The 17,940-nt window shown below is 38.8% G+C and overlaps 3 protein-coding genes across 5 annotated transcripts in view; 2 read left to right on the top strand and 1 right to left on the bottom strand.

The window, feature by feature from the left end:
* LOC111251456 (receptor expression-enhancing protein 5-like) overlaps positions 1-1,901 on the top strand; it is an 8,429-nt gene extending 6,528 nt beyond the window's left edge. For both annotated transcript variants that reach the window (XM_022808031.2, XM_086991698.1), the window contains 2 exons: positions 706-910; positions 1,139-1,901. In XM_022808031.2, coding sequence (XP_022663766.1) covers positions 706-910; positions 1,139-1,328 — 395 coding nt within the window. In that variant the 3' untranslated portion in view covers positions 1,329-1,901. The remainder of the gene's footprint in view (positions 1-705; positions 911-1,138) is intronic.
* Positions 1,902-4,057: 2,156 nt separating this feature from the next.
* eEF2 (eukaryotic translation elongation factor 2) lies at positions 4,058-9,068 on the bottom strand. The gene is made up of 4 exons (XM_086991685.1): positions 9,051-9,068; positions 7,419-7,633; positions 5,606-6,944; positions 4,058-5,361 (listed from the first exon to the last, which is right to left on the bottom strand). The coding sequence occupies exons 1-4, from the start codon at positions 9,051-9,053 to the stop codon at positions 4,384-4,386; spliced, it is 2,535 nt and encodes an 844-aa protein (XP_086847811.1). The 5' UTR covers positions 9,054-9,068; the 3' UTR covers positions 4,058-4,383.
* Positions 9,069-9,105: 37 nt separating this feature from the next.
* Positions 9,106-16,599, top strand: LOC111251874 (phospholipid phosphatase 5). Of its 2 annotated transcripts, XM_022808955.2 has the most exons (6): positions 9,109-9,402; positions 10,748-10,853; positions 11,740-11,830; positions 14,063-14,126; positions 15,186-15,484; positions 15,821-16,599. In XM_022808955.2, exons 1-6 carry the CDS (start codon positions 9,299-9,301, stop codon positions 16,027-16,029), a joined length of 873 nt encoding a protein of 290 aa, XP_022664690.1. In that variant the 5' UTR covers positions 9,109-9,298; the 3' UTR covers positions 16,030-16,599. The 2 variants fall into 2 exon arrangements, with proteins under 2 accessions (XP_086847823.1, XP_022664690.1); XM_086991697.1 differs by lacking the exon at positions 11,740-11,830 and having other exon boundaries at positions 9,106-9,402; positions 10,748-10,857.
* Positions 16,600-17,940: the final 1,341 nt, after the last annotated feature.

Raw genomic sequence — 17,940 nt, 5'->3', positions numbered from 1 at the left:
ATATACTTTTATAGCTAACATAGCACAAGATACCTGTGTGCGCGCAATTTTTCATATATATATATATGTTGTTTAGACTAAATCGACTTGTTGTTGACTAATTGTTTCTGGTGCAGATACTTATGAAAAATTGCGCGCACACAGGTATCTTGTGCTATGTTAGCTATAAAAGTATATCGTCAATGGCTACTTTTTAATAGTAGCAAACATTTTACACCTAATAATAATAATGTGGTATTCAGTTACAAGTTAAAGGCGTTAGGTGTTTTTAAGATAATGTGTATTCTTGTTAATTAAAGAATTTAGTCAACGATTATTGTGTCGTTATCAGTCTTAGACGTTTACCATGGTAACCATATAAAAAAGGAGATCAGAATTATTATTAGTATCCTATTATCATTATTATGTACTATTTAATATCTTATTTTTGTGATAGTTTTTGGTTAAACTGTCAGAGTCCTGAGGTAATCCAAAAAGACTAGGATACCCAAACCACAGATGATGACTAATCGACTTTATAAAATTTAGATTTTTCAGTAGTTGATGTGCCGACAGCCTAAGACGTTACAATTCGAGATTACGGGGATAACGACATTTCCAGCTGACATAAAATAGTGTATATTAGCAGAGAGCATCTATGCAAGCTGCAACTTTTCACTGAACCGTTGTTTTACATCAGTTGCCTCATATCCGCTATCTTTCCAGGTGTCCTGGCAGTTATGGGACTTTACATGATCTTCGGATACTTCGCGGCGTTCATCTGCAACGTCGTTGGGTTCGTGCTGCCGGCCTATTGGTCAATGGCGGCCATTGAAACGTCCGACAAAACGGATGACACTAAATGGCTTACCTATTGGGTTGTTTTCGCCGCTTTCAGTGTTATCGATTTCTTTGCCGATGGCATTTTCACGTAAGTAGCCCTGACGCACGTTAGTAACCATGTTCATTTCATACATTTAGTATATTGCTATTCGTATCGTCTAAAAGGTATTGAGGGAATACTGGGGAGGCAATCCAATTCTTACGTTAATACCTACATTTCTCTGATGTGGGAGAAAAGGGGAGCCATCGCCATTTTTAGAAATGTGAGTTTAGATAAAGCTAATCGAGCAATGTGTGAACTCTTCTGCATTCACAGGTACTTTCCGTTCTACTGGCTCGTCAAGTTGATTTTCCTTGCTTGGTGCTTCGCTCCAATTTCAGAGAATGGCTCGCACAAAATCTACCACAGAGTACTAAGGCCATATTTCCTAAAGAAGCAAGCCACGATTGATAAAGCGCTGCAGAGAGCCTCTGAAGCAGTTGGTGCCAGTCTCAAAGCAGACTAATTATGTTGATAGTGGTGACAACGATCAGTTATCAGCTAGCTACATTCATGACTTTGCATCGCATTGAACTGATGCCACGTTTTATGCTTATTATGATAACGACCTTGGTGGTCCTCACGATAGGATACATTGTTAAAAAGGAAACAGATTAATGACGGCAACGCATCTGCTAATAAGAGATTTGTTAATAGCATAGTTCTACGCATCGATATGGAGACTTCTTACACCAGAGATTAAGAAATCTTAATTTTCCTTTAATGACTAATATAATAGGATCGAACAGTGGGCCTGTAATATATCTGGTGTGGGCGTCGGAGAAAAAATTACGATGGTAATACTTCGTCAGCCACAGCGGCAATGGGCTAAATGCTGTTGTTGACTGTATGGTCATGATGACGATGAGTAGTACGATTTTTTCAATTATAATGGATACAAGGTTTCAAAAAATCCGATATAACATTGTTCTCGATTGGAAACAAATATATGTAGCGCAACTGTTTATCGCGAAGCCTTTAAAGTAATTTCACAACAGGAAAACGGCCAAGTGTTTCCACTAAAAGTATGGCGTTTCTACGATGGGTGTCATTATTCATGAGCATGACTGTTAATTGTTTTTTGGATAGGTGATTTTTGTTGGATATGAACGTTACTTTTTCTTAATTCCTAGAGTTAATTGTCAAGTGAGGATTAGACAAGTCGAGGGGTGTAGCTATAGCTCATTAATTAAATCGTTGAGTTTTCTTATAACTAGCACCGCAGACGGAGAACATGTAATGGCTTGTTTTTAAACTTTTATGCTGAAAGGCAAAGAGAAAAATAGCTAAAAACAGAATGCAAGTAAACAGCAACTTCGCGGTGGGTTGTGCAGAAGATGGGGGCGTATTATAAAGTGAAAATGCATTATTATATATAGAAAACGTATTATAAAGTGGGAAAAACAGCTGGGATGTGGCAAACGGAGCGCATGATGAGCGATAATTTAATAAGGTTATGCTAATGATAGTAACAACATAACCAGGCATGCATATGCGCTGTGCGCATATTCTTAGATATTCTAATACTTAGTGTCGGAATGCTGAAAAAATGAAGCCAATAAACGAGTCACCTACTAGGTATTAATAACCCGTTCTCGTTCCCTGTGATTCCGTTGAGTTAATTAGACGTCATTCGACGTAAATTATATTTACTATCAGATCTACAAGAAATGTTTCTAGAAACTTCTATAAACAAGTTCGATATGTTGCGTCACATTCTGGGACTCGAGAGAGCCAAATAACTACAAATCGGTAAGCTGACAAAGTCCTTCATCGTAAGTTCGTCTTTCATTCCATTCGTGGGAATATTTTATCGGGAATATTTTATCTTAGTCACATAACATCAGGCTACCGTCCGAAAATGGAGCACACTGGTTATGAATACACTTTGGAGGCTTAGAAACATTTAAGAATCAATCATTCAAATTTTTTCACGCACACACCGGCTCACTCAGCACTGCTTTCCTCAATTTAATTTATAACAAATTTGTTTATATAGTAAGTTCATCACAGATATCCTGTTCCTATCATTTTACTCAGTTTTCCCACCATCTTGTTCTAATTAAGCACTGCAAAATTTTATCCATTCGGTTACCCCCTTGTTTTCCTATCTCGGTAATTCGGTAATCTTGATCCACTTAATTGCTTCGGTTTTGACTCCGAAATCAATGTGATCTAAATCGTTATCATTATCATTTTCGTACTCTGGTTAAGGAATTACTCATTGCGGCCACTGCAATGCAATAGTGCAATAAATCTTCCTAAATTCAAAGGGAGAAAAGCTAAATGAGAGGTACTCGTTTAGTACAATAGGTATGACCCATTTAAGCTTATCTGGGCAGATTTTAGAGAATAACATTTTTGTTTCTTGGAAAAAAACAGGAGATAAATTTGCTAAATTACCCTTACCTTGATATCCATATTTATTTTACAAAAACAAAGGTATATTGTAGTCCGTTGATGCTCTATACTCTCGTTTTCTAGCCGATTGAAGAAGATTCGAAGCATTTTCTGGTCGAGACTAAATGCGAAGTATTTGCGAAGGCATTGCACAACTCTAATAAAAAATTGCATAACCAGCAATCCAGTTTGATCTAGTTTGATTATATGAGCAGACCTCTAGCATTTTACAAAAATACATATGGCCTACAACTCCGCACAATATCCAGAAAAATCGTTTTCTTTATCAGGGGGTAAAAACGGGGTATTAACTGGAAATGATTTGGACAAGTACTTCATTGCTGGAAAACAAAACTCACGAGCAGATGACAAGTCTCCTGGCTTTATGCACGTCAAAAGAAGCAGATTTTCTAATTTTGATGGTATAAAAGTTCCGTATACAGCTCCGGTTGATAACATCTCCATATAGCGAGCGTCGGAATACCAAAATGTAGTCCTAACGTATATCCTGTTTTCTTTTGCCAGCAATGCCGCAGTGATCTGTTAGATTTGGGTAGTGTTAACTATTTGAGGCATACTGATGAGAGATATCGCCCCACCTTACGTATAAAGAAACTGGTATCCGAGTAGTAAATACTAGGGCCTACATATATTCCCTGACAAATATACATTCGTAGATTCTCCTATATTACTGCAGGTTAGTGAATCTGTTGCTGGTAAAACTAATGTAATTAAGCTTCTATAATATATATATATATATATATATATATATATATATATATTAAGAACTACCTGTTGTCGGGTGGTCTGTTTATTGGAACCTTTTCCGTTGTTGTTAATGTGTATCGTTCAACATTACAAAACACAACCCCGTCGCAGGATGGGGGTTGTACGTCAGTGTTATGTCACGCCGCCTATGTCCGTTTCACCATTCATTTATTATTTTCATATTTTTTACGTAAAATAATTGACAATTAGTGCTAACAGCAGCATTTTAGGCGTAGACAGATGCCACTGTCCACATGTAATAGTGAGTAATAATTGTCCTTTCTTCACACGATACTTGGTTGAGCTATGGCCGCTTCCCCTTCAAGAGGTTGCCAGACCTAGCGTGGTCCTTCTTACATCTTGTCTAGGTAGTTGTCAAGCTCTGGAAGAGACTCTTTGAGTCCCTTGCGCTTTCTCGTCTCCATGACGATTTGATAGGGGCGAGACTTGCCGTCCAGGGGGTCTCCGGGTAGGATTTGCCAGTGGTCGAACACGCATTGCGGGAACGCTTGACCGCCAGTGTTCGAGCGAAGATCGGCGGTGAAACCGAACGACTCGTTCACAGGCAGGTAAGCCTTAACGATGAACATTGGAGTTCCAGCAACCTGCGACTCCTCGATCACATGGCCACGACGCCTGTTGAGTACACCATAGATACCTCCAACAGCATTTTCAGGGCATTGTACCTCGACGAGGTAGACGGGCTCCATGAGACGTGGGGCGCCAGTGAGTAAACAGGCGTATAGACATCGACGAGCTGTAGGGATAATTTGGCCACCACCACGATGAATGGCGTCAGCGTGAAGTGTCACGTCGTGTATGTTAAAACGAACGCCACGCATATTCTCGTCGCACAGGACAGATTCCTTGGTTGCCCATTGAAAGCCAGCGACAACGGAATCTTTAATTTCATTAAGGTACTGCACGCCTTTGGTGACATCGACAAGGAGATTGGGACCTGTACCCTCAGGACCGAAGGCCCAGATTTTCCTAGCCTCAGTAGCGTCCCACTCATATTTCTCTACGAGATTACGGGCACGGATTTTGAAGTCGTCACGTGGGTTGATTTCACCTTTATCGATATCGTCAGACAGACCTTCCGCCAGGGGACAGGCCTTCATAAACAGACGGTTGTGCTTGTTAGGTGATTTAGACAAGCAAGTAATGTCTGACTCCTCGGACACCGATTCTCTGTACGACACAACGGGGTCGGTCTTTTTCAGAGGGATACCAGCATGATCTTCTTCTAAATCTTTCAGACAGATTTCCAGATGGAGTTCACCAGCTCCAGCAACGATGTGCTCGCCAGACTCCTCAATAATACATTGAACCTGCGGCAAAACATAATAAGAGTAAACTAATGCTGTTGAACAAACCTTTTTCATAAAAAAAGAATGCTTGCTTTTAAGTAGATAGCTGATAATATACATGTTAGCATGTAACAACTATTGCAGAAGTTATCTGACAGGACAAGTACCTTATTATTCCCGGTCAAAAGAGTACTCTTATCCTAACAGCAGAAAGTTTCTGTGCACCTAGATAGGTCGGCAGCACGTTTATTTGAATTACACTAACCATAGGATCGGACTTGGCGAGACGCTTAAGACCTTCGACGAGCTTGGGTAAGTCGGCCGGGTTCTTAGGCTCGACGGCGACGCGCACGACCGGCGAAACAGAGAATTTCATTACACGCATATTGTGCGAGTCCTTGAAAGTGGTGATGGTCCCTGTCTTGACCAAGAACTGATCGACTCCGACCAGACCACAAATGTTACCACACGGCACGTCTTCAATGGGTTCGACATAGCGACCCATCATGAGCACAGTACGTTGAATGCTCTTCTCTGCGAGATCTTCCTTCTTGCCGTGCACAAAATTAGGGCCCATGATGCGGACTTTCTGGCCAGAGCTGACGATTCCGGAGAAGACACGACCGAAAGCGTAGAAGCGCCCCTTGTCAGACGTCGGTACCATCTTCGACACGTACATCATGAGGGGCGCATCAGGGTTGCAGTCCTTGATGCCCTTAGCGGCCTCATCGTCATGAGGGCCTTCATACAACAGTTCCATGCGGTAACGCTGAGCCGTCATCGGTGATGGCAGGTGAATGGTAATCATTTCAAACATAGCGTCTCCAGCGGGTAGCCAGGTACGCATGACAACCTTCAGCAGATCTTTACCCTCCTTGTCTTTGTCTTCACCTTTCAGTTTGATGTTGAGCTTCTCGATCAGACGGGCTGCCTCGTCCTTTTTATAGTTCATGATAGCATCAAAGATTTTGTAAATTGGATCTAAAACAAACATTGTAAAGGCTCGTTTGAATCCGTCACCCTGCGTCTTGGCCCATTTTTTGGTGGAGGGATTGTAAAAGTTCTCACCCCAAAGCTTGTTCATCAGTTTCTCGACGTCGATACCGAACTTTCCAGCATAGATCTCGGCAAATTGTTTTAGTGTAAAAGCCCATCCGTGAAGTCCAGAGCCGAAGCCTACCGAGCCCTTAGCGGGATCGACCTTAAGGTCGCCCATTGGGCCGGACTCGTCACCGTAAGTAGAAATAATGACATTGATGTTTTCAACGATACGCTGGAAACCTTGATAAAGATCCTCAGCCTCGAGCTGCAGGGTGAGCAGTGCCAAATCCATCTTGTTCATGAACAGAACTGGCTTAATACGTTCGGCAATAGCTTGTCGTAGTACGGTTTCGGTCTGCACGCACACACCAGATACGCAATCTACTACAACCAAGGCACCGTCCGTGACTCGGAGAGCGGCCGTTACTTCAGATGAGAAGTCGACGTGGCCGGGTGAATCGATCAGGTTGATCAAGAAGCCCTTAACGCCCTTCTCACACTGGTCAACGCCTTTGATAAAGGCAAGATCCTTTTCTGCTAGCTCGAAGTACATAGACACAGCCCTGCAAATAATCAAATTTTACATACGTAGGTATATGAAACAATTACCATACGTCTTGGCTTGAAAAACATGCGGATCCTTATTTTATAAGTAATTACAAATGTAGCAAATCGATAAATCGAGTTAGAGACATATCGGTCGAAAATAGTTAGGGGCAGGCGTACGTTGCAACGCTATGCATGCCCTACGGACAGCAGCGTGCCGACCTTAGTCTTTTGATGACATGCCAAGCCGGTTCTCTACAACCCTTCCATATGGCCGCTACCTTAATGCATTAATACGTTGCATGCATGATATTAAGACAAATACAGTGTGTAATCATCTTGATAAAGTAAGGTGGCTTTACAACGGAATGGTGTTCCTGGAGTAAAGGCATCAGTGTAGTAAGATAACCAAATGCAGTATTGACTGTCCCATTATTTTCACTTGTTCTAACATCTGGGTGTGTATTCGCCGCAACTCGGCGTATACTTACGTCGACTTGATGGTGATGCAACGCTCTTGTTCATCCTTTCGCGTGTCGGTAAACCGAGTCTCTCCAGCCTTTGCTCCGGCGATAATTCCGGCTTTCGACACGAGCGAATCGGTGAGGGTGGATTTGCCGTGATCGACGTGGGCAATCACGGACATGTTCCGAATATTTTTCTTCTTGTTCATCAGCGCACGAATCTCGTCGACTGTGAAGTTCACCTACGTTACACAAAAAATGGCACAAACGAAGACAGATACGAATACAATAACATCGACCAGCAAAAAACGCCTATTCCTATTATAGTAGGACTGTATCAGATGGACAGGCCCACAGTGGCGGGCTAACAGTACCCCACAAGTCAGTGAACGCAGCTGGTCAGCTGACAGGAAACTTCTCACTACTACTACTAATACTACTACTTGATATGTGCATGTCTGGTTGGAAAATTCGGCTGACAAGTTTCATCCGTCAATCCTAGCTTTAGAAGCCTCCAAAGCAATTCCAGTTTGTTCCACATGCGAAGACGAAAGAAGGGAAAGCATTTTGAGATCGCACCACGTGCTAAAAGAAACATTGGACTTATGCTGTATGGCCCCACAGAAGTCAGGCCGACAAGAAGTAGCCACTTAAGCCAATACTGGTAATTTCATAAAGACGTGATGCTAGACCGTCGTGTTAAATACTGTAGCAAATTTAATCCATGAGGGTTGACGTGGCCGCCGTGGTTGCTACACTTCAGCCAAACGCTGTTTGTATGCACTCGCCCCCAGCATTTGCTAAAACGAAAAAAGGTTGAATAGTATTCGGTGCAATTTGGTCATAATTTACGCGTTTTTATAACACTTCCACTGCAAGGTATCGTATCTCCGATCCAATCGTTCACAAAGCACTTGTATTTTTGGCGCAAAAAGAGCCACACATGAAAAGCGGCAAGACCCATCACAAATATTTTAGGCCTCTTGCATTCCCAAAACCTTTCAATCATATTTCGCACAAGTGCAACAAATATCACATAATTAGTGAATCCACACGATAAATCGTAGCACGTCGTCGCAGGATAGAAGGAGATTTTTGCTGGATGGCTTACCATTTTGAAGTTTTTTAAGTGGTCCTGCGGCTCACAAAAAAAACTTCACTCGCACGATGGCGGGTCTAAGGCGAAAAGGAACCAGACCCGATGCCGACCAGGCAGGTCACTCAGCTCCCTCATTGTAACGCCACTAGGCGGCACTTCCATCGGCCCGCAAATTTCAAAGAGCCGCTTAGCGTACTAAAGTGGCGAGTACTCTCAGCGTGAAAACTAGATATCATATAACTTTGAATTATACGCAACCTTTATGGAATTTAAACTTGTATAATCTAGGGGAAGTTATTACGCAAAGTCCTCACTGTTAATAAGTTTATTCGAGTAATAAAACGTGGTTCCAGCAGAAAATGTCTAAAAATTCTCATGCAGACTCATGCAGAGACTCCAATTTATAATATGATCATTATTGTTATTTTTTTACTATAGGTGTTGTTGACATGACTGACAACAGTCAGATAAACGAGTTTTGCAACTAAGTGGTAGTCTACCGCAAATCCATTGCGAATTCGAAAAAAAATCATAGTTTGAAAATGGCGCTATCGCCGTACCATCTGACACCTTGCAAGAACGGTGCTGTGTGCTGAGGTGACATCACTGCCAACTTGCAGTGACGTTCGAAATTGCCCCTCCGCGTGGGGTGCTTTCTGATTGTGTGAGGCGGGCTGATCGGGTCGACCGGCTTACCTGAAGCAAAAGTTTAGGCAGTGAAAAACGGTGGTTTGAAATTCGTGCGTCAAGCGGGCCTGTTTGGTCCGGTTTGATTTACTTGGCGAAACTATTTGTTCTGGGGGCTACGATGACCTCGTCGCAACGGGGCTCAAACATTGCACCGGTCCCGTTACTGGGCTCCGAAGTGTTTACCGAAATCCTTCTCCGAGTAGTTCTTATTGGGGTTGCCATGTAAGTGGCTTCGTTGATGATACGTAGGGGCAAGGTACCTTCAATAAAAACGAACTGCGGCAAAAATTAGATCGAGTGAAGAACGCATTATGTGGACCTTCGAATAAATAAAGCAAATTATAATATAATTAACCTTTTATATAATATTATTAACGAAAATTATCTTTTCAACCACTTACTTGGTTCCTTTGTAGAACCCTAATGTATCGGTTCTTATATACCATTTTCCATGTAGTCATAAAGAGATGTGTTAGAAGCGCTACGCAAACCACTTCGTGGGACTAGCGGTTTAATTACTAGCCTCATAATAGCAAAGTTATAAACACGCTTTATTCTAGAAAACTTCATTTATGGCCATTGGACACAAAACTACTAAAATAGCGTAATAGCTAATCATAAGCAGATGTAACCAATAAGAGTATTTGTTTTCCCATAAAATGATGTGCAACGTCATTGCCGTAAAATAATCGTGGATAGTTTTTACATAGGTGGCGTATATACACATTTTTATATGCTTTTCATAGTGATTTATTAATATTTGAACGATTGTCACAAGCGGCTTTCATATAATATTAGAAAACACCCGCCGATTTACGTATATATTTATTGTAGAGTATGTCGCCTTTTAGCGGTTAAGCTTCTGATTTTTATACTTTTAACTTAAAGGATAGCACGAATTGCTTCTTTTTTTAGATTTTATTCCATCAAGCTTTTTTCAATTGATTGTCAATTAAAGACCTTTCAAAAAACATTTGAAAACCTTTCTACCTTTTTCTAAACTTAGCACCGGTCTGAGTGACAATAGCTGCAAAATTGGCTACTTAATAGGAAACTCAGTATAAAGATGGAATTTTCTATATGTAACGATGAGAAATTTTCGCAATGGAAATTACCAGCGCTAGCAACTGCTATGACAAATATTGGTAATAAAATCCAGAACGTGCTGACTTAATGAGTGACACATGACTAAATATACGAACTTTGTTTCGTAACAAAATATGTTTTTGAATTTCAATATATTCAGGTATCATTGATTGTGCTATTCACGGTGTCCCAAAGATGAACACAGGCTGTTCATACAACCAAAATATGTTTGTCACAATCGGTCATAGCTAAGGTACACTTTGGGTTGACTGCGCTACTCACTTAGCCCACGTATAATAAACCCAATTTGTTTTTTTCATTAATTTTTGCTTTGTCCTTGATTTCTATGGCATGCAAACTTCAAATTGGATTATAACAAAGTACAATACAAAGGTGTAATCTAGATTATAGAAAATGTGATGGTACTGTATGCCATAGTCATAAACTAGGCGTCAAAGATAAACCTATTCTATCATTTCAGGGTACTCGAATTCGTACCTGCGTTTGAGCGAAAGATACAACCTGAGGAGGCGTGGTTGTATAAAAATCCTCGAACCAACAGTTATATATCAGTCCAGTTGCTCTATGTAAGTACGTTCCAATCCACAACAGTTTAGTGAAAACAAGAAAGGATAAATTTGATCAACCAGTAAAACAATTTTTAAATTTCGTCTAAAAATATTAACATTATTGGTCAATCTACAGCAACGCCATTTATGCTCACTTTATACTTTTAAAGTACCTAAGCACTGAACTGTAGGAGAGATGCGTGGCCTTCTATAGATAGATCTTTTAATGTGGTATTCGGCTTTCCCAGTTAGATAATTTGTGGTTTAGTGCAATGTGCATAATTGTGCGTCTTATCACATGTATATACCTAAAATAATGCATTTCGTGTCTACAATTGGAAAGACTGTGACGTGTAATCATCCGTGTAAACCATGTTTTTCTCGCTTATCCTGTCCTGTGCATCCTTATCCTGCGCATGTCTCAAGAGTTGTCTCCTTAAAAAGGACTACTTAGCGCTTGCACTGATGCCTGTTTTGTATTGGCTTCAGTGTCATTAGTAGTCAAAACATGCTACCAGAGGTACAAATACACATTTTACTGCGAGATCATAAGGTGTCGTCGTAGAGAGACAGAATAATCTTAAGAGATTATAAATCTTTATAGGGCTCCTTTACAACATCCTAACAGCGTTTTCATTGTAAACAAATGTGAGTTGTTAATTTATAGATGCATGCGATTTTGTTCACGTTCAGAATATTAATTAAGCTTAACTGTAGATATCAACATGCGAAGCGTGCGTTCCTTTTTCTGAAAACCAACTCACCAATTTCACTAGGACAATCGACTAAAATCTAAACTGAACTTCAGCATAAGCAGATACCCCTTTATATTGCATATATGATTGCATGTATGTTAACATTGCTATGCTTGTTTGATGCTTGATTATCATGTGACTAATTGCAGGTGTTGATCTTCGTTGTCCCTTCATCTGTGGTCGTCTTCGTTAACTATGTCCAACCCAAGAACAGATCTGACATTAGTGCTGCCCATTTAGGTTGGTTTCACTGCTTTATTCCTTTCGCTCGTAACTTAAGCGCGCAACTTTAAATGAATTACTTATACGACCAAAAATCTTTCGTACCTTACGCCGAATACTGCCAATAAACATTGCTTCAGAAATACTGCTACTGCAGTAGGAACAAATACATGCGCAAGATCGTGTTTACTAGAACGTAACACGTACGTTATGCGTTGCTAAACCCTTGAATAGAGAGCACACCGTTCCGGACTTCTCATCCGAAACCTATGAGTGATATGATACCTCAAATTATTGGCATTATTTAATTATATACAACTTAAACTCCATGTACCGTCTCAATAATCCGCTCAAATCCGACCCCTTAGAGTAGTCGGATTACGCTAATTCTTGGCGGTTTGCCGGAGTTTTATCCTGGAGACAACCGCGTGTAAGATGAAAGTTGCAATACATTTTTTCTACAAAGAACTTGTTTTTGCATTTCATAAAGCGTAATGTTGGTTTGGGCAATCTTTTTTTCTGCAGTTTTTTGGTCTTTTAGGCCTACGAGCTATATTTTGATGGGAACTTTGTCGCGGTTTTTTTTGCTGACAGAATAGCGGCCGGAGGTTTAGAAGAAAGTCTATGTAGAAGCAGAGGAAGGGAGGGTCTTGATTCCAGTCGAAAGTTGTCGTTGAATTGCATAGATATTTTAGCGTAAAAATCGGCCGAAACTCATTCGTTTTGGATAAATGACAGTGGGATGAGGATTTTTTTCAACATATTTTTAATGTGTCTTCGAGCAGATTTCTAATAACTGTAACTAAAATTGATATTTCAGCCTGAAAATGGCCAAAAACCGAATATGATAGGTTTTTCGCTTAGGTAATACTAGGATAAAAATCGTTTACACAAAAGTCTATCTAAAGGTTTTTGTTGGTACTAATCCAAAGCTTCTGATGAGCTGAACTGAAATGCCACGTGTCTTCGTATATCTAAATCTCAGTATTCGAATCGCCGAAAAACGCCGTCTGAAAGGCGAAAACTTAACACGGTATTTTATGTAAAGAGCACCAATCGATAGGTCTCAACTACCTGGGTAGATATGCACTACATCTATAATTGTACAAAAAGTTAATACTTTCAAGTGATAATTGCGAAAATCCTATTGTCGTATAGCTCGTATAGAATCGAGTTTTAAGTGAAATCCTAATAAATGCCAATTGCAAAGTCGAAGTGGCTAATGTAAAGTTGAATTTGGTAAAGATTTTTCTTTATTAACTTTCAACGAAAAATATCAAAACGTCAAATAAATATATGCGACCATCTATTAAAAAATTTAAAAAATATAATAAAAAAATTAAAAAAATAAAAATATAAGTCACATTCTACAGAGTCAATATCATCTAAGACATATGAAATCATCATGGAATGTTATATTTACTTCGTTTCATATATGCAACTATTTTTTATTAAAAAAGGAAATTTAATATTTATTATGGTCTGGTGGTACGATCAGAGTCAATTTTAATAAAATATATAAAAAAGAATAACATTTTTAAATCTCAGTGACATCCCAAAAACAGGATCAATAGGTTAGGCAGCTCGACCAATCGAAGTATCCGTTAAAAATCGACTGAAGGCCGACTCGATTGACACGTCTTTCAAAGGTCAGCTGATAGCGTACCCCAGTTTACGTGCAATTTGAAAACAGTCAATCAACCAGTAGTAAAACAGTCCCCTAATTACGTTATCGAAATGCACATAAGACCAACATATCTCGGGGAAAACAAATCTAAAGTTGGCTGAACGTTCTCACAAACATATTAGAACTGCCTAATAAAATAGTTACGGTAGAATGACTGCTTAGGTGGAACTAAATTATTGTGTTGGCATATTACTATTAATATTTATGTCGAGTTGGTTGTAACGTCAACAAATTAGATAAAATAAGCGTGAAGTGACCGGTGGCTCCGTCTAGTAGAAATATAAGTTATTGACTACATGTATGTTATGATCCTTTGTGTTGATTTAGTTGCTTCTAAAATGTGTGCTATATTATCCTGAAATTAAATCTAACAAACCATAACTCGACTCATGATATCAGCTTTTTTAGTTATGAAATTAGTTATTTTCCTTCCTCTTCTATGCCATCTCCATATTGTAATATATAAATAGGCGAGTATGAATGGATTTCAATTGTACTAGTTATTAACACTTATATGTAGACCAAGTCTTGTAAGTTGTATTAACAGAAACTCTATTTTGCAGGCTTTACGTTAGCCATTGGGGTGACATCTGTAATCACAAACGCCCTAAAAGTGTGTGTGGGTCGGTAAGTGTATACCATACTCGAAGCGTAGCACTAGTTTTCCTCATTATTTCTGTATAGTCGATCGAAATGGGTACGATACCATATACTATATAAGCTTTTCAAAAATCTCGAAAATATATAAAAGACCCGCTAATCTTGCAATTCAATATGATAACACTTCACAGAGGTAACAACGTGAGACATTAGAGTTAACCATTTTTGTTTTCTCGTAGTTTCAAATGTTTATAATCTTGATCCCTATATGACTGTAAAGTCACACTTAGATTGGTTAGTTATTGAGATTGCACAAATCTATTCATAGCGGAATTCATTTAGATATGTGATTTATCTCTAGGAAGGCTTAAGGTAACACCTCAATCTTGAAACCTTACCTGATGACGATTTTATAGTTATTTCTAACATGAATTGCCACATCTGTACTGAAATCCACCTAAAATACATATTTGCCTGGGAAGCGATCTTCGTCAGCTAGTGATAATACTTAGGCTGCTTCATAAAGTTACAGCAGCAACACTTACGCGAAACGTAAAACACATTTTATGAACTATTAAAAGCGACTCTTAAGTCATCATAAAAAATTTGGACACTCGCTTTTAATAAAAACAGTAATAATAACTACAGACCGGACTAAATAAAAGGGATTTCTTTAATGACAAACGTCGGAACACGCAACACCTTTTCGATGTTTACCGAGTAGTTTTGTAAGTATATGGATAGCACTATTGTTGTGAACGATATCTACATCACATAAGTGGCATCGCATATACTTACAAGCTCTTGGTGGAAAGACGTAAGCAACGTAAAACGATAAATCCCTTATAGGGTACAAAAAATAATATGTAAAATCTAAAGATAACTGTATTTGTATAATATTCAACAAAATATAGGCAAATATAGATTGGAAAGTGAATCCAGGACTTTCTTGCTTGATGAACAAACGTTTTAAGAACTGGACTTTAAAAAAAAAGTTTGTATGCTCAATTTTTAGTTTGCGCTGGTCAATTATTAAAGCCGAAGTTTTAAAAAACGGTCGCATTTTTACAATTTTCTCTTTAACAGACCTAGGCCCGACTTTTTCTATCGGTGCTTTCCATCGGGGGAAGGAGACTTCAATCGGCCATGCACCGGACCTGTATCCGTTGTTGGCGAAGGTCGAAAGAGCTTCCCTTCAGGTCATTCGTCCCTTGCATTTTCTTCATACATGTTTTTAGCACTTTATCTCCTAGCTAAACTGCAAGCTCTGAATTCAACAGCCCATCGCTTCAGAACACATCGGACGCTTCTTGGAATATCTCCACTTCTATTGGCACTACTGATAGCCATTAGCAGAACATGTGACTACCATCATCATTGGCAAGGTTATTAGACACACCCGAATCGTCTACTAATTGTTGTTTACTAAATACTTATAGAGCAAATATACATTTAAAAATTGGAGTATAGGGCAGTCGTTCACAATAAGGTATATAGCTATACTATTTTCGTATTGTCAATTAATCCCAAAAGAGGCTGGACTTTGTTTTATTAAAAAAGCAGTTTGATTATTTATTTTATATGCGTTTACTAATAATTTAATCTATAATAAAAATTATTATAATAATCATAGAGTACCACACGTTTTTCTGCTAAATGTGGGCTATCATATTGTCCAATTAAATTAGCATCAGAGTTGTTTGTTCTGCTTTTTTTTGTAGATGTTACTGTTGGCGCCATTTTAGGCTGCACGGTTGGATACGTTTGCTATAGGCAGCAATATCCATCGATATTTGAACAGGACGCTTCTCTTCCACTAGCAGAATTTCCTGTCTATGGACCTGACCTGGCTGTCGAGAACAATAACTTTGATGGCCACGGCTTTCCCAGCGGATTTTCGCTTCATAAACAAAACGCCAAATTGATCTAAAAAGGACAGAAATACCCGAAATACGAAGCAGGTTTCTTGCGACGTGCGACGTCATATAAATCTGAATCGAATGAGACTTACTTTAATTTCCTACTGTATTTATGAGTGTGCCTAACACTGGATGTTAGCAGGACGTAGCACTAAAGACGTGTTTCGCTATGCCTGTCGAATACCTAATGTACCTTAATGTATTAGTTTAAATGTTAAAAATACACTGAAGTAACCTAGGGCGATTCAGGTCTAATATTTAAGAGTATAAAATTTATTGTATGCGGGTAAATAACCTCCCGTCATTTTAATGTGGATTTTTGACGAGGCACCATATGGATGAACATTCATTTGAATTTTCCAATTATGTAAAATGTCACTTATCACAAGTGGCCGCCTGTAGAACTCGAAGAGCTTTAGCAAAAAATATTTTAGTGTATATTAAAACCTGATAAACAGCGTCCATATTAAGAAAATTTAATCAGCTGTCGTGCGTATGGATGAGCTAGATTGAACGTATGATATTTACTACAATATTCGTAGAAATAAATAGCGGATACCTTTTTATTCGCGATAACCAGAGCAGAGGTCTTTGTTAAGTTGTTGTTTGCTTTCTTGCGTGAACTCTGATTATTAGGTATATATAAATCCATTATATGAAATTCAGGCATTATAAAAACATTCGGTTTGTACCCTCATGAAACCCATTACGTGTTAATTCTTTTTTACCGGTATATTATTTTGTGGTTACACAAGGTTGCAATTTTAGAAATCAGATGATTAGATTTTACTCAGCCGCTTTACGTCAATATCTATATATGTAGGCCAACATAATGAATTTGAATGCCGTAATTGTTTCCTAGACGAACGATTCCGGCGAGAGTCTGGGGCCATTATTGACAAACCCTACGTCCAATAATGCTGTACCTTAAAAACCCATAATGCATCTTTAAAGAGCAGTGCAAAGCCACTTGGTCCAACGCAAGTGACGTTAATTCTCTCGGACGGGAGTTTTTCGAGCACAACATCATTTCAACTTCGCTACGAAGCCAATGCGAAAGAAGCGAATGATATATCTACAACAAAAGCGCCACGACAAGTTTGGAAATTGATCAAATTCGACTGTTCTAATTAAAGTGGCGTTACGTTCTAGAACAACGAACAGAAGTAAGACATTTTGTTCCTGTTCCTGAATCAGTTTTTTATGAAACTCTAACGCCAAGGTCATGGAAGGCATTTAGGTTAAAGTTCTTCTCAGCTCATCGGTCCAAAAATAGTTTGATCATTAAGTCGGGTAGAATAATTACTGAGCTTGTATCCATTTTGCATGGTAAATTTTAGATATAGCTAGTTGCCGTATAAGCCAAGCTAATTTTATCAATGAGATACTCAGGCTTCTTTACCATTCTAAAAGTTGCCCAAATTTTAGTTGACTAGGGTTAGTTATAGTTTTCACGTCTTAGTTCTTTTGATCCAAAAAAATCTGCCCTGATGTTGTGAATTTGTATTAAGTCTATATAAATGTAAGTCTATATAAAAACCATAAACAAGGCTCCGATTGTGTATATTGATGTTGTTCTAAGGCGTTCATCATTACTGGCTAGTATTAAATTAATGTTACTCTAAGAATGATTTTAAAATATTTGTCCATTCGGTTGCTCAGATTCTTGACCAAGAGAAAATTCAAAGTCAAAGCAAAAATGATTTCCTGTATAGGTTTGTTTTTCATTTCGTCTGATCATTTTTAATTTTAAAGATCTTTTTTATGAGTACTGTGCCCAAATTTTATAATATGATAATTTCCAAATATACAGTGCAGTAGAATCGTTTTAGAGTACCGGTTTCGACTTATTTACTATTAATGGCAATCTTGCCCCCAGAAACAAGCGTATGCAAAATGCAAGCTTTCCTGTCAGTTTTTCT

Source organism: Varroa destructor, unplaced genomic scaffold (assembly GCF_002443255.2).
Source record: "Varroa destructor unplaced genomic scaffold, Vdes_3.0 BEIS01000005.1, whole genome shotgun sequence".
NCBI lineage: Eukaryota > Metazoa > Arthropoda > Arachnida > Mesostigmata > Varroidae > Varroa > Varroa destructor.
Note: the sequence above shows the minus strand (reverse complement) of the source record. Positions and strands in the feature narration are given on the sequence as shown.